The sequence below is a fragment of the Terrapene carolina genome, unplaced genomic scaffold, assembly GCF_002925995.2.
Source record: "Terrapene carolina triunguis isolate 2854851 unplaced genomic scaffold, T_m_triunguis-2.0 Scaffold89, whole genome shotgun sequence".
In the NCBI taxonomy this organism is placed as follows: Eukaryota; Metazoa; Chordata; order Testudines; family Emydidae; genus Terrapene; species Terrapene triunguis.
This window is the reverse complement of record NW_020664440.1, coordinates 17,377,151-17,392,834: the sequence shown is the minus strand read 5'-3', so window position 1 is coordinate 17,392,834 and position 15,684 is coordinate 17,377,151. Positions and strand designations below refer to the sequence as shown.

The 15,684-nt window shown below is 41.0% G+C and overlaps 1 protein-coding gene across 2 annotated transcripts in view; it reads left to right on the top strand.

Annotated features, from left to right (window-relative positions):
- The window catches only part of TMCC1 (transmembrane and coiled-coil domain family 1), a 154,438-nt gene that overhangs the window by 123,310 nt on the left and 15,444 nt on the right, over positions 1–15,684 (top strand). For both annotated transcript variants that reach the window (XM_024207514.3, XM_024207516.2), the window contains exon 2: positions 14,605–15,530. In XM_024207514.3, coding sequence (XP_024063282.1) covers positions 14,605–15,530 — 926 coding nt within the window. The remainder of the gene's footprint in view (positions 1–14,604; positions 15,531–15,684) is intronic.

Below are 15,684 nucleotides of genomic sequence, written 5' to 3'. Positions count from 1 at the left end.
CTGTAGGGTGAAAATTTTCAAGGTTGCCTAAGTCCTATTTTCAAAGTGATTTAGGCACTTAGGAGCCTACATCTCATAGTTTATTTAAGTGCTATTAAAATTTTTGCCTGTAATGTAGATGGGCAAGTAAAAGAATCAAATTGGAAGCATTTTTCTGATTTTTCTTTTTCAAAGATAGGAAAGAACTTCATACCTCCATGAGGGACAGTTGGCTGCAGGCAAAGAATGTTACTGCTTATGGGAGGTCCTGTTAATGCCAATTAGACCTGACTGATTAGCCTGAGTATTAAAAATACTAGCAAGACTCTCATGTCTATGCTTCTGTTCACATGTCTGATTTAGCAAGCTGTGTCTTCTAGATCTGAATATATTGAGAATTTGAATGTAAAGATCATAATGGGAGTTGCTCAAAACAATTCTTAGATGCTGACTTATATAAGTGGAATGGAATATGTTATAGCGTGGAGCTGTAAAGAATGTGTGGGGTGCTGAAGACTCAGCCTTTAGGAACTCCTGTTTCACAGCACATCTGTCGGCAGTTTGCCTTAAGATATGGTTGTGTATGTTCCTTTGCATTGTGTGGAAAACCTTGTTAAAAGAATGTCTCCGTGAATCATTGACTTTATCATTTTCTGGACCTTCAACCTGTTTTGCAGTGATCCAGACTTGCATGTTAACAGAAATTTCCTCATTCATACCCACTATTTACATCTATACTGTAGGGCCCCTCCTTGATGTGTATGGAGAATCTAAGAATGATTAAGTCTGGGTGTTTCATAAACAATGAACCGGAAGGCTGGTGACTGAGAACGTGTGAAGTTCTGCACTGGACAAACAAAGACTTGTGATAGGGGGGTCCGCGTACCTTTAGAGATATTTTGTGCAGATTTAATAAGCAGCCCCCAAGAAGCAGATGTAGCATTAAAAAAGTGAAATAAAATGTGAGACTTTGAATAGCTCCTTACACTAACAAAGCTGCTCTTCTGTAGTTCATGTGAATATTGTTTCCATTAAAATCTAGAAGTGTCACACCTAGTGTGTTGTGCCTTCAGACCAGGGCTGTGTTCAGTTCTGATATTTCACTGTTGCACACATGAATGCACCTTAATTGTCCTATTCCATCTGAAGCCAGCCACCTTCATGACATTTTCTGATTATCCTTTTTTGATATCACAGAGCACCAACACAATGCCTAGCCTGTAGGTTGTTGCAACCCTATCTGTCATGGATACCAACTGGGGTATCTTCCGTGCTCATGCAAAAGGCTAACTGTTGAATAAACGCTGAAGTAGCCAAAGAATTTCTCAAACCACTTCGGGTGAACCGTAATGTCCCCTCACAGACTATTTGCATTTCTGACTTAGAATCTGAGTAGATGGAGCACCAAAGCACAATCTGACATTTTTTTTATTGAGATTAATAATAATTAATAATAAATACCAAGAAGGCTTCTCACAAAGTGAAATCTTGCAGGAAAAATGCTGCTGCTTCAAGTGATGGTCCCTATTGTATTCCACTGAGAGGGCTACGCCTGCACACTATGCGTCCGGAGTCGGAGAATTTGAAAGTAATGTCCGTTGGTCCGTGCATGCACCTGGCTCACCCTACTTTCAAATTCTCCAACTTCGGACACAGTGGAATACAGATAGGGATCACACATTGAAGAACCTCCAATTACAGGTAAGTAACCTCCTCATTACTTCTCTGTGGAATGCAATTGGGACTGAAGAGAAGGGTTTTATTACACAAGTGACCTGACTTCAGCTAGGATGGACAATGTACTAGCCTCAGTGCATATGTCAAAGACTTCCTGGTGGCTTATAAAAGTTGTTTTACTTTTACTTTTGAATGTGGTTATTTGTGCCAGCCTTGCAGAGCTGAGATTAACTGTTTCCATAGATCAGAGGTTTTCAGATTTTTTCATATTAAGAACACACATAATGTGAACCACACGCTTTTCCTTTCACAATCTTATGGAGTACCTTTACTACCATTCACAGTTGCATAACATCCCTGTGGCATATACAGCAGTTGCCTGCATGGAAAAGTAATATTAGGAAAGCATTTAATATATTTGAGCGGTCTTTTAATTCAATTTAGCAGTGGCAAATGAGGAAGCACTATGTGATCAGCCAGCTCTCTTCAAACCACCTGTGGTCTGTAGACCACAATTTGAAAACTTCTAGCATGGAGGTTGACAGTTTTTCTTTCTTTCTCACATGTTGTTAATCTTAGAAATGTGATGTCTTTAGGGCTGGTACCATCTTAATCCAACTATTGCTCAACTAAGGGAAGAACCTGTCTTCCTTCTGTTGATCACAAATTATATTTAATTGTGTGTTTTGAAGCTGACTCGTAGTAATCCCTGGTATTTGCATATCTCCTCCCATTCAGAAGGATTACTGTGTGCTTTTTCATGCAGTATGTAGTGGGATGATCAAATAGAGATGCACAGTCAGATATGGGATAGATGCTGTCATTTCTGTCCTATGTTAGGAATGCTACAAAAACTAATTGGAATTTAGCACAGGGCATTGGGGTTAACTCTTGTTAATCTGCAACAAGTGTTATGGTATTTTCAGCAACCACAGGCTGTCAGGATTTCAGTGTTACACCTAGGGTGAGACTGCACCTCCAGAAGCACAGCACAGCACTCCCTAGAGCCATACTAGAGTATTGGTTCATTACTCATTCAAAGGGAACAGTGACATCTTCAAAGAGATCAACACCACTTCATGCAGCACTTGAGGTTTGTTGAATGGATATCTAATGTTGCCTGTTTTTCATTAACTGTATTATGTAATTAGTAAGATGTGAAAAGTTCTCTTTTTAAGGAACATTGCTCGTCAAAATAAGAAATACTGATATTAAAATGGAACAAAGCAACTAAAGCTAAATCAGAGAACCATGCCTGGTATGTTTTATTTTAAATAAACGTGAGACTCTTTATAAAGTGTCGGATCCGTGTCATTTCTCAAGCTCAGAGGGATTTTTCAAGCTCAGAAATGCCAGGAGAGTTGAGATACAGCTGTACCTGTTCTTCCTCTTTAACCTACCTCAGTATAAATAGCCCTGTTCTCAGTGTTCTTAAAGGTTAAAATAATATATGGAACATCCAGGAGGTCAGTGTGGCCTCATGGTTAGAGTACTTGTCTGGGATTCAAGAGACTGTTCTACTCCCAGCTCTGCCAGTGGGCTGCTGGGTGTCCTTGTGCAAGTCACTTTGCCCCTCTGTGCCTCAGTTTCCCCGTATGTAAAATGGGATAATACTGACCTCATTTATAAAATGTCTTGAGAGCTCCAGATAAGAGCTAGGCATTAACATACTTGGGTCTGAATCCATTTGGAACCTTACAGTTTACCCATGTTCCAACCAGCAGTTAGTACACAGAGAAAAGCAGTAGGTAAACAGAATTTCCTTTTGCCTTGTTTCTACCTCCTGTACCAGCTGCTTGGGACTGTGAGGAGGTTAGTCCCATATAGTGACTCATGCATAATACTGCAGACACATGCCTCACAGTAACCAGATCAGAATGCAAGAGGAAGTGTCTTAGTCAGGTGGTGGCAATGGTAATGACACTGGCCAAAATTGACTCCTGATCCTCTACAGCCCTAATAAAAAAGCATCAACACACATACACATTGATAGTTTGTCCTGCACTGGCCCTCTGAAAACTCTCTGCCAAAAAATCAGAAAGCTGCTGCTGTTTGTTTACAGTGCCTGTCTAATGCAATCATTTCAGCTTTGCTAGAATTCAGTCATAGCCACTTTCTTCTTGTCCAGGGTACTTTAAATCTTGAAGATGATGAAAGCACTCAATCTATTGGACATCAGTGGTCTTTTGACTAATGTCAGATAACTGATTATTTTAGTACCATATCTTGGCATTTTTGTCTGTCTATCCCCACACACCCCCATCTGTCTGTATGTCTGTCTATGCCAGATTCCCAGGAATGGGATTGCAGCATATCTTTTCCCCTTGTTGCTGTAAAAAGCTAATTAAAACCAGCTTAAAAACTGAGTTTATATACACAAACCTTACTGTTCCCTGGGGACACCTGCATTTCTAATTGCATGTAGAAAATGGGCTATGTGATTTATACAGGTGGACAGATAAATCTGTCTATTGTAATGAATAAAATATTTTCAAAGAAACAAGTTTTATCAGATTTTATGGTAATACTTTGTTCTCTCTAAAAGCAGGTCATCTTTTAAGAATAGAATAACTGTTGGTTTTGTATGTTGTCTCCTACTCTCACAGGCTTTGTCTTCATGACTTAAAAAAAAGTTTTTGTTGTTTTTTGGGCTTCATTGTCATTGATTTTAAACCCCAGGGCAACAGGTATTAGCTATCCCACTGTGTTTAAAAAATACACTATCTTTTTGGCAGTGAAGACTTAGCCTAAAAGTGCATTTAAAAGAATGTGTCAACTCATAGCACAGTACCACTACACAACAGTTGAAATTGCAGGGGAAATTCAGAGAGGCAGAATGTAATTACTCACACTGAACATTTGGTTGACAGTTTTAACTACTGCAGAACTTTACCATGGGAGCTCTAAAGATAAGTGGTCAGGACTACACTTTTACATCTCACCTGAAAGACTGCAACTCCAGGTGTCCCTACCATGACTCTGAGGCCCTGGTTAAGTAGTGCTAGCTACTGATCTGACCCTAACCACCTTTGCTTTGGGGAATAGATGAGATTACAACTTGAGGGGGTGTGGCTGCAGACATGATTTTTAAAGAGCCGTAGGCAGGCGATTCAGTCAAACATGAAAAAGGCTTGTCTTCACGTACAGTGCTACAGCAGCACCACTTCAGTGAAGATGCTCCTGTGCCAACAGGAGAGCTTCTGCCATCAGCGTAGTTAATCCACCTCCCCGAAAGGCGGTAGCTATGTCAACAGGAGACATAGTGCTGTCTCCACGGGCTGGGGCGGGGCGGGGTTAGGTCAGTATAACTACATCACTATGGGTTGAGGATTTTTCACAGTCCTGAGCAATGTAGTTATACTGATATGGGTCCGTAGTGTAGACCTGATCAGAGGAGTTTTCTCCTCTTTAATTTTTGTTCCCCTAAAGGTGATGATTACAGCTCTCACTTTACTAATGGATTGACTGCCTCTTAACCATCAGTGGATCCCAAGAGTCTCTACCCTCCTGTATGCTTTGAGGAAAGAAGTCAGTCTGTCTATTCCTTGTGAATTTGTTAGCTCTTGGCTTCTAGGAATTTCAATACCAATCCTCCAATTCTCTCTCCACCTACTGTGTATCCGTTGTCTTAAATGTACTTCAATGAATTTGTTCATTAGAGAGGGGAAGTTTCAGCAGGAAATCAGACTCATGACTTCTGTTCTGATTCTGTGGTGTGGGTTGTTGTTTTTTTTCAGGGGGTGGGGAGACGCTGGGTGTTTTTGCGGGGGGGGGGGGAAGGTGGTACAGTGCAAACACTTGAGTGTTTAGTTGTTGTGAATGTTTATCACGTAAGGAGAGATCTTGATCATCGGGAGACATGACTAGTCCAGTCTGCTCAGAAACTAGCTATGCACCTTCCCAGAGCTGCTCCCAGCAGTGTCATCCTTCCCTTTGCAACAGCCAGATCCTCTCTCACCTTGCCCTAGTTTTTTTTATTCTAAGAAACACGACACTTCTCGGTCACGTTTTCAAAGCTTCAAGCAGAGAAGAGGGAATAGAAGCTGCAGTAAACGGCTCCTAAAACCATGTGTGCCCGGAGCGCTGCTGTTACTGGCTTAAAGCCAGCTGCCCTACTTGGAAACAAAGTAAGTCTGGATTTTCAATGAGTCAGCAGGTACCTTTGTGTGTGTGTGTGTGTGTGAAATGTTCCCACCAAGGTTTTTTAAGAAGACCCACCACACTGTAAATAAGACTGTGTATATATAATCTATAGAAAGACTGGGGGGGAAGGAGGGGAAAAAACTGATTCTTCATAGGCTCTGCACTGTGGAGTAGATATGTAGAAAAACTCTTGCAGGGGAGTAATCCTGGCAATTTGAACAGTGAGGAATTAACAATGAATTAAACTCTTTAGCTAAGGCATCCAGAAGACAATCTCCACCTGCCAGGAGGTAGGGAAAGAACTGGGGTCCTCACGTGGCCCAGTCCCCTTTAATAGTGGGGACAAAACAGCTTTCAGTACATTTCTTGTCTTCGTATGCTGGTAGGAGGTCATACTAGCCTGTCTGGACTGACTTATTAGGACATTGGGGAAACACATTTGAGATATGAGCAATTGAATGTTAACTTACTTTCAGGTGTTCACATTGAACATATTCTATTCCATCCACCAGCATCCCCATAGCATCCACCCAGCGTAGATTTTTTAGTAATCCTAAATCATTAGTTTTGGACACCAGAACTCTCCAGTGTTCTGAAGGATACAGGTTTTGCCAAGTGTTGTGGGTTTCTTGACCAGACTAGCTATACTACAATAAAAAATCAATTTCAGTCCAGAATAGTGTCCACACAGGCAGCTATTCTGGAATATTTTATTCTGCTGTAGCTGTTGCAGTCAGTTTCCCCATGTAAACAAGGCCTTAAAACCCTAAGGAATCTTGATCAGGCTGGTGAAAAGAAAACGACCCAACATTTCACTATGAAGTTCCACCACTGACGTTCTCTCCCTGAAAGAAAACCAACTTGGAGTGTTAGAGGAACAGGTTGGGGCATTAGAATGATTTAGAGCATCTCCTAGTGGAACCAGCTTACAGTGCACCAAAATCTAGAGAAATTATTTTTATAGTAAAATAGTGTTTAACATCCCATATTGTTTCATTGCATTGAAATGTGCAAATTGTTATGGTTATAGTAAAAACTCAGCTTGGGGAGAAGCTGATTTGTGAAAAATACAGGCGAGCCGCATCATATGCGCATTTAACTTACGCGAATTCAACTATACGTGCTCGGCAAAAAAAAGAAAAACAACAAGATACCTGTAAATAGTGCGGGCAATTCCACCCAATGAGCGTATGCCCTGGAGTGAGCGTGAGATGGGAGACGTGAATCTGCTGTTCCCTCAGTCAGTCTCAGTTCCCGCATGCCTCTCATAGTGTGAGCATCTCGCCGTGCTGAGTGTGATTCTAGTGTTTAAAGATACGTATTTTTCGTACAACATGGCCCCTAAACTCAAGCCAACTACTTCATCTGGTACTCAACCGAAGAAACAGCGATCTGTTCCAACGCTGGAGGAAAAACTGGCTGTGTTGAACTTATTGAGAGATGGTATGTCGGTCTCCAACGTGGCGCGTAAATATGGCTGCAACGAATCTAGCATCCGTGCCATCAAGATTCGAGAGAGAAATTCATCAAGCCATGGCATCAAGTGCTCCAATAACTGCTAAGGTGACAAGCCAGGTGCATGATAAGACTTTAGTGAAGACTGAAAAGGCATTAAACTTATGGCTGGAAGACTTGAATCGTAAACGTGTGCCTATCTATGGCAACACGTTGCGTGAAAAGGCTCTTAGCCTCTACGCGCTGTTCAAACCTTCTGCCGAAGAGGGACAGCCTTCTGATGAGAAGGAATTCAAAGCCAGCCAAGGTTGGCTTAACAGTTTTAGGAACCACTTCAATCTCAAAAACGTGCAGACTACTGGTGAAGCTGCATCTGACAATGAAGAGGCAGCAAAAGCCTACCCCGAACAATTAAAGAAAATCATAGAAGAAAAGGGCTATCTTCCGGAACAAGTTTTTAATGCTGACGAGACTGGGCTCTTCTGGAAAAAAATGTCCACCCGCACTTACATTTTGAAATCAGAAAGATAAGCCCCTGGCTTCAAAGCAGCTAAAGACTGTATTGTTTTGTGGCAGGGCATTTAATAAAGCCAGCCTTGCTCTACAGGGCTGCAAATCCCCGTGCCCTAAAAGGCAAGAACAAAAATCTCCTGCCTGTGTTCTGGCAATCAAATAAAAAGGCTTGGGTGATGGCAGCATTATTTCTGGATTGGTTCCATAAGTGTTTCATTCCGGAGGTCAAGCAGTACCTTGAAGAGAAAGGACTTGACTTTAAAGTGTTGCTGATTGTAGACAATGCTCCTGGCCACCCTGCGGCACTCCGGTTTGCACATAACGACGTTGAAGTCATCTTTCTCCCCCCCAATACCACCTCCATCCTCCAATCTCTCGACCAAGGTGTGATTCGCTGTTTCAAGGCCACGTACACGAGGCTTACATTCTCACGGATACGTAACACTATGGATGCTGATGCCAATCTTAATGTGATAGAGTGTTGGAAGTTCTTCAACATTGCCGATTGCATCCCTTATATTAAACAGGCAATGAATACAATCAAGCCTGAAACAGTCAATGCATGTTGGCGAAACCTATGGAAAGAATGTGTGAAAGATTTTAAGGGTTTCCCGACCATTGACAAAGAAGTGAAACACATTGTTCAGGTGGCCAGGCAAGTGGGTGGTGATGGCTTCGTCGACATCCTTGAGGAAGAAATTGAAGAATTAATTGAGAGCCATAGAGAAACATTGACTAATGAAGAGTTAGAGGAACTGATAAAATCGTCTACAGAAGACGAAGATGACGACGACTAACAGGAAGAGCCAGCAAGTTGGAATCTTCATAAATTTGCTGAAGTGTTCCAAGCAACGAAACACTCGAATGATTTAATTTCTGAATACGATCCCTCTATGGAACGAAACCTCAAAATCACACGACGTATTACGGACGATTTGAGACTGTATCAAGAAAAGTTTGAGCAGCTCAAGAGACAACAGCGACAGTTGCCGATCACCATGTTTTTCTTGGAAAAACAGCCAGTAGCAGATGAGCCTACGCAATCAACTTCTCGAGCTGAACCAGAGCCAACCACTTCATCTACAACTCGCTCTCTGTCACCTCCGTTTCCTGGATCGACATCAAGCCCTGACGACCCCCTGTAATTACACCCTGTAATTAAAAATACAGTACTGTAAAATTATATTTTGCATATGTACTCTTTATTATATACTGTACATTACTGTATACATTATACATTTATACATATTACTGTACAGGGTTGTATACACAAAACCATGTACAGTATACTGTACTTTATGGGCGATTTAAGGGATTTTCAAGGGTAATTTTGACTATACACGATTTTTGCCTTACGCGCTGACTTTAGAACCTAACCCCCGTGTAAGATGCGACTCCATTGTAACATAATTGTGTTGCTCTGTACAGGTTTGTGTCTCATGTCCTGGATAGATTCCACAACCGCTCTCTTTTTGCACCTTATGCTCTTGAGAGACCGTCTTAATTTATGGAAGAAATTGATCTCTTTCAGAACCATTATTTTCTGAGAATTTTGCATTAGTTTTCAGTTTTTCTTTTTCACATGCACTTGGTATTAGTTTCCCTACTCCAGCAATAAGGGTAAATCTTTGTGAACAGTTTAATAAAGACTCCTCTCACTGGAGCTGCAAAACTGCTGTATAAGGCATTTGAGAGGAGTGATAAGATCATATCAACACGCTGAGTAAACTGGGCTGTGTTGACATTCTTACAGAAGCACCAAGTGAGAGAAATTGTAAACTGAACTACAACTGCACATAAAGTATTTGTTGACTTGGTCGGGGATCCCGCACAAGGTCCATGTTCGATGTACGGCTTGATCAGGTAATCAGATATCAGAGCTACAATCCTAAGGAAAGATTGATGAAAATCACACATTCCCAGGAGAGAAACTTAATTATATACTCTTCCAAAATACATGTAAGCCTGTATCGCAGAGATTTAATATTCTCTGTGTAGTATTGCTAACCTATGTGCCGTTAGCAGAACAGATTAATACTAACTCTTGGTGCTGCCTAGAAACCTTTAATAATAATGAATTAAAAAAAAAAAGTATCCCCTCTTGATTACCAAGCAATTGCTATGACTAAGGCTGCTTAAGTCAGTAGCTGAGATTTCCACAATCACCCCAGACTGAAGAATAATATTCCTAGGTTTCCAGCAACCAGAGTCCTTTAGAACATAAAATGAAACGTCAAACACTTTAACTTCCAAATGTCAGACAAGATTTTGTGTAATAATACAGTGAACTTCAGTGCTAGGTTACTAGGTTAGTGCTGGGCTGGCCCTGCCCAGCACTAATTCGTGTTATGACAGTGCAGTAGAGTGCTGCCTATCTAATGGAGGGTATTTATTACAACTTACTGTATGTATACTCCATTGAGTCAAAGGTATATTAAACTTCATGGAGGGAGGAAATCTATCTATTCAAATAGGGGGGGTTTTTTGTGCTTGACAAAGTGCATGTTCTTAAAATGAATGCAGGAATGTTTCCTGTGGTGTTTATAGATTGAGATAAAAATTGGATTAAAATAATTATCTAAATAGACTAGTGAGGAGTGCTGCCAAGTGTTTAAGACAGTCAGCAGGCTAGTCAGGGAGAAAAGAATGAGAACCATTATAGTGTTTGTGATCCGTGCTTTGCAAATCTAACAACCTATTTACGTAGAGCTTTAAAGGTCACATGAAGCCCAAAATGCAGGTTTGTTTTTAAACACTTTAGTGCAGTAGAAATGTTTCACTGATTCTATTTATTCCAGTGGAAGCAGTTTATAAAACATTGTACCAAACACAGCCGCATTGTACTAGCGCATAAGAACCTGGTGGTGAAAAAGTCTAGAAACAAACGTGAAATGGGCTTTTCGTTGTTTGCTTTTCCTGCAGCTTGTACAACAAACAAAGTTTCAAGAATGAGAAAGGAATTAGATTGTTTTAAATGGATACGTTACCACTGTTTGCCTCCTTTTGTACAAATGCTGGACATGAAGGGAGTAGCAAAAGGATGGTTTTGTTTCCCAGCCCTGAGCCCAAATTCCTGAGTCACATAACCTCAGCTTCAGTGTCCCCATCTCCAAAAAAAAAAAAAAAAAAAGGGGGGGGGGGCAGACAAATTGCCTTTACTTAACATTATGTAGTAAATTTAATCTCCAGAATGCGTTACAAGTAGATGTTGTTAGTTATTAATGACTGATAGGCCAGTTCGGGAATGCTGTGTTAACAATGGCAGCTCAGAGCAATTCACTCTTGCAAACATTTAATCTGTCCTTTGTTTGAGCTTTCATATTATTCATGGTTATTTGTTTCTTTACATCCCACCATTTCCTTGTGTTCAGATGAGAGACTTCAATAAAAATAGGGGGCTAGTAAGTTGATACATTCTAGGCACAGAGCAGCCCACGAAAGCTTATGCTCTAATAAATTTGTTAGTCTCTAAGGTGCCACAAGTACTCCTGTTCTTTTTGCGGATACAGACTAACACGGCTGCTACTCTGAAACCGGACAGATTACAGTGAGAGCAATGAGAAAGAAAAAGCCCTCTGGCATAAAGAAAGCAGTCCTGTCTAGGGGACAGAGCAGGAGTTACATTTTACCTAGTAACCAGGTTCCTGAAATACACAGCCCCAGGGACTTCTAAGGAAAAACGTTGGACTTCCAAAGAAAGAGAATTGTTAAAAGCTGCATTGTTTGAGTGTCATTCCCCACTGTTTCTTCACTGTGGCCGAGGAAATGTATTGAATGCTGTGCAGGAAAAGAACTGCGTCTGGAAAGCTGAGGCTTATAATTGCCCTGCTCATTGATAAATATTTCCTAGAGGGTGTAATGGGCTTTATAAAATAAACTTCCCTCCAGGAGTTTGGGCCAAGTGCTGTCATCAGAAGCAGCAAAAAATAGTAGCCCTAATTAAATTAAACGTGTTTTCCATTGTTTTCTCTTTGTCTAACTTGTTTTATGCTGGTGTCCTGCATGGCAAATGCAGGAATAAACAGTGCTGTGACCTTCCTTTCAGCAGTGCTGTATTAATACTGCTCTTATCAGAGTTAGGTAATTTGTTCTGTATGGCCAGGACTCTGTCATGCCCTTTGTCTTGTGTGGCGCTTGTTTTACAGCATAAGCTGTGGGGAAGGAGCATGACTGGTAGAAAGAGAGCAAACTTTTGCATTGTCTACATCTCTAGCACTTTTTGCTCCATACAAAGCAGCAGCTATGAGCTAGGTTGTATGTGAAAATGGGATTGCTCTTCTATAATTACACAACCGAGTCCAGTGGGTAAGATGGAAATTCATGCTTTCGGATATTGCCATCCATGTGCAGGCTTGCATTAATGCTTTACTTTGAATGCTATAAAAATGAGCTGTCCCTTTAATATTTTTTTCATGCCTTGGATGATGTCATGTTTTTATTTCTCACCCCCAAGCCTGATGCAGGGATAATGCCTTTCCTCTTGAAGGGGAGGAGTTACTGAGTAATTACATGATTCATGGTTTCAGGTAGTGACTAGTGAGCTACCTTCAGACAGTTGGTTAGTTTTGCTGGACTCAGATCAGAACAAGAGCTTGGCTTTTAGTAGAGCGGTTGTAGGCATGTTAACTCTTCTTTGTGGAAGCCATGCACTGGGAAAATTTATTGCAGCTCAGAAAAGCCAAGGTAGGCTAGATGAGAGACAGCACATTCTTGTACTTGCGGGGTGGAGGGCAGGGAGTGCAAAATCTAAAGGGATTTTCAACTCTAAGGGTTCAGTATTTTCCATTTTATTAGGAAGCTAAATGTAACAAACACTTTTCTTCATTCTCCTTTTGCACTTTGTTGCCAATGTAGATCAGTATATGTCTGCTTTGTGAATTAACTTATATTGCTTCCTCCTGTGGATAACTTCAGTGTCTGCTTCTATATATTGCCATCTCTGCAAATCCATGGGGTGTGAACATTTATGGCTTAAATCAATATGCCTGTTCAAAGATGTTAAAGGAAACCTGCCTGTAGGCATCGAAAGTCGTGTAGTCTCTCCTCAAAAAATCATCATGTTTGTGTACAGACATACTGTATACACTTGGTAGGCAATTTTAAGGATACCAGGTAGAATTTTCAAAAGTTACTAAGAGATTTAAGAGCCAGTCTCATTTTCAAAAGTGATTTAGGCACTTAGGAGCAAAACAGAATCCTAAATGCATGTCACTTTTGAAAATGGGTCTAGACTCCTAAATCTCTGACACTTTCAAAAATGTTAGCCTACATTAAAACCAGCTTCCACCTCCTTGAAGAGTTGTAACAGTGCATCAATTAGTTGTTAGTTTCTTTTGATTAACTACAAAGAGTTGTCAATTTCCTTTTCTTCCAAAGTGAAAAGTCTTGAACAGACTAGTGGTTGGTGCTCTACACTTAGAGATGTGTTGTGATGTCCCCTTACAAAGTGCATACAAACAGTAAGAATGTTGAAAGGGACCAGATAATGGAAACCAAGACTGAGGCAGGAAAAACACTGAGAACATGGGTTGTTGATATTGGAGATTCTGTAGTGAAAATAAATTTTATGCTTTTATTTTTCTTCAACATTAAGACATTTTTTCAAAGGCGAATATGTTGGAGTCTCTGTTTCTGGTTACTAAGCAAATTGCCATTAATGTGTATATAAGTGCTGTTAGTACTGAGAAGAAATACTTTAGAATTACCCGTTCACTTTTATTGCTATTGGTATGTTGGATAGTTACCAATAGTGCTTTTTTGCAGATCGCAAACAGTCTGCCCCGGCTTGTTTTTCAACTCGCTTCATTTCATTGTATGATCCAAACCAGTCTTAGTCTTGGCAGAATAAAAAATATATAGTAATAAAGTCTGAATTCAGAAAGAAAAGTGTGATGCTTCAACTCAAGGGCACTGGTCCGTTCCTGTTCTGAATGAAAACAAGGCTTGGCACTTTTTCTGTCTCATAATTGTTTAAAATTTATTTACTGCAAGGCATTAAGAGTTTTAAAGAGTCCAAGTAAATTATATTTTTGAAACGCTGGCATTTCAGGCCATGATCTGTTCCCCCTGCAGGAGAAGGAGGGTGTGCACTCACTTTAGGACTTGATTTGAGCGCTTTATTGTTATGATAATAGCACGTTTTGCAGAGCTGAGAACATGAAGTATACGTGTGCATATTTTCAATGGCCTACCTTAAGTAGTTCTTATTTCTTGTTCTCTGAATTGCAGTGTTGTCACTTGCATTTATTGCAGCAATAAAAATTGTTGTGTCAGGAATTGCCTCCGTTCAGTATAATGTATTTGAAATATGTGGCTTTTGGCCTACCATTGTTCTCCTTTCTTTATATTTCTCCCCCAGCATTGATACACTACATCCTATAGATCAGTCCCTACTTCTACCTCCTCCTTCCCCCCCCCCCCCATATTCCCCCCAAAAGAACCCTCCTTAAGCAGTTGGCTTTTTGAAGGCTGCATCATTTTTTTAGCACAATTGATTGAGGTGGCTTTTGAGCATCATCCCTTTAGATGCCCATGAACTACATAGGGCTCACAAATGCTCTTCTCCCCACATTGTAGGATGGGAATAAAAGCGAAATGGAAAAATGAGATGTGGGTGACAAGATGGAAATGACTGATTTTAAAAATCAAAGTTAGAGTAACTTTGTGTACTGTAGAGTTTTCTGTGCAGTATCAATGACTCTAAATAAAGTTTTTAGTTTTTAAGATCTTGGAATGCAGTTTATGATCATTGACTGTTACTGCCCAGCAAAGTGGATGGTTTTTGAATTAGGAGAGCCAATGTTTTTTAACCTTCATATTCTTTCCCCCTTTGTCTAGATCGAGCGGTCAGAAGTAAGCAGCCTAGCACAAACCCCTAATGCAGTGGCCTCAAGCACTGATGGCAGCATCAATGCAGATTCTGTTGATGGGACCCCGGATCCACAGCGGACAAAAGTAGCCATCACTCACTTGCAGCAGAAGATACTGAAGTTGACAGAGCAGATCAAAATTGAGCAAACAGCCCGGGATGACAATGTGGCAGAATACCTGAAACTAGCCAACAATGCTGACAAGCAGCAGAGCGCCCGCATCAAGCAAGTGTTTGAGAAGAAGAACCAGAAATCGGCCCAAACCATTTTGCAGCTGCAGAAGAAGCTAGAGCACTACCATCGGAAGCTTCGTGAGGTTGAACAAAATGGAATCCCTCGGCAGCCAAAGGATGTCTTCAGGGATATGCACCAGGGCTTGAAGGATGTGGGAGCAAAGGTCACTGGCTTTAGTGAAGGAGTTGTAGACAGTGTTAAAGGTGGGCTTTCCAGCTTCTCCCAAGCCACACATTCGGCAGCAGGGGCTGTGGTCTCCAAGCCCCGGGAGATTGCCTCCCTGATAAGGAACAAATTTGGGAGTGCGGACAATATTGCTAATCTAAAGGACTCTTTGGAAGAGGGTCAGGAAGATGGGAAGACTCTAGGTGTTATTCATAACTTTCAGTCAAGCCCAAAATATGGTAGTGAGGAGGACTGTTCAAGTGCCACATCTGGTTCAGTTGGAGCTAATAGCACCACAGGGGGTCCAGTGGGAGCTTCTAGCTCCAAAACAAACACTCTGGATATGCAGAGCTCAGGGTTTGATGCAATACTACATGAGATTCAAGAGATCCGAGAGACACAGGCAAGACTGGAAGAATCCTTTGAGAACCTTAAGGCTCACTATCAGAGGGATTATTCGTTAATAATGCAGGCTCTGCAAGAGGAGCGGTACAGGTAGGCATTTTATTAATTAGTCCCCATATTAAATACTGAGGAGTTACAGAGCAGTAAAAATCTAAAGCACTCGGCGGACTATAAACAGTTTAGGGCAGGCAATGTATTGTGCCTTTCCCAGGACAGTGCTAACTGAGTATACTTGTGTAGTGGA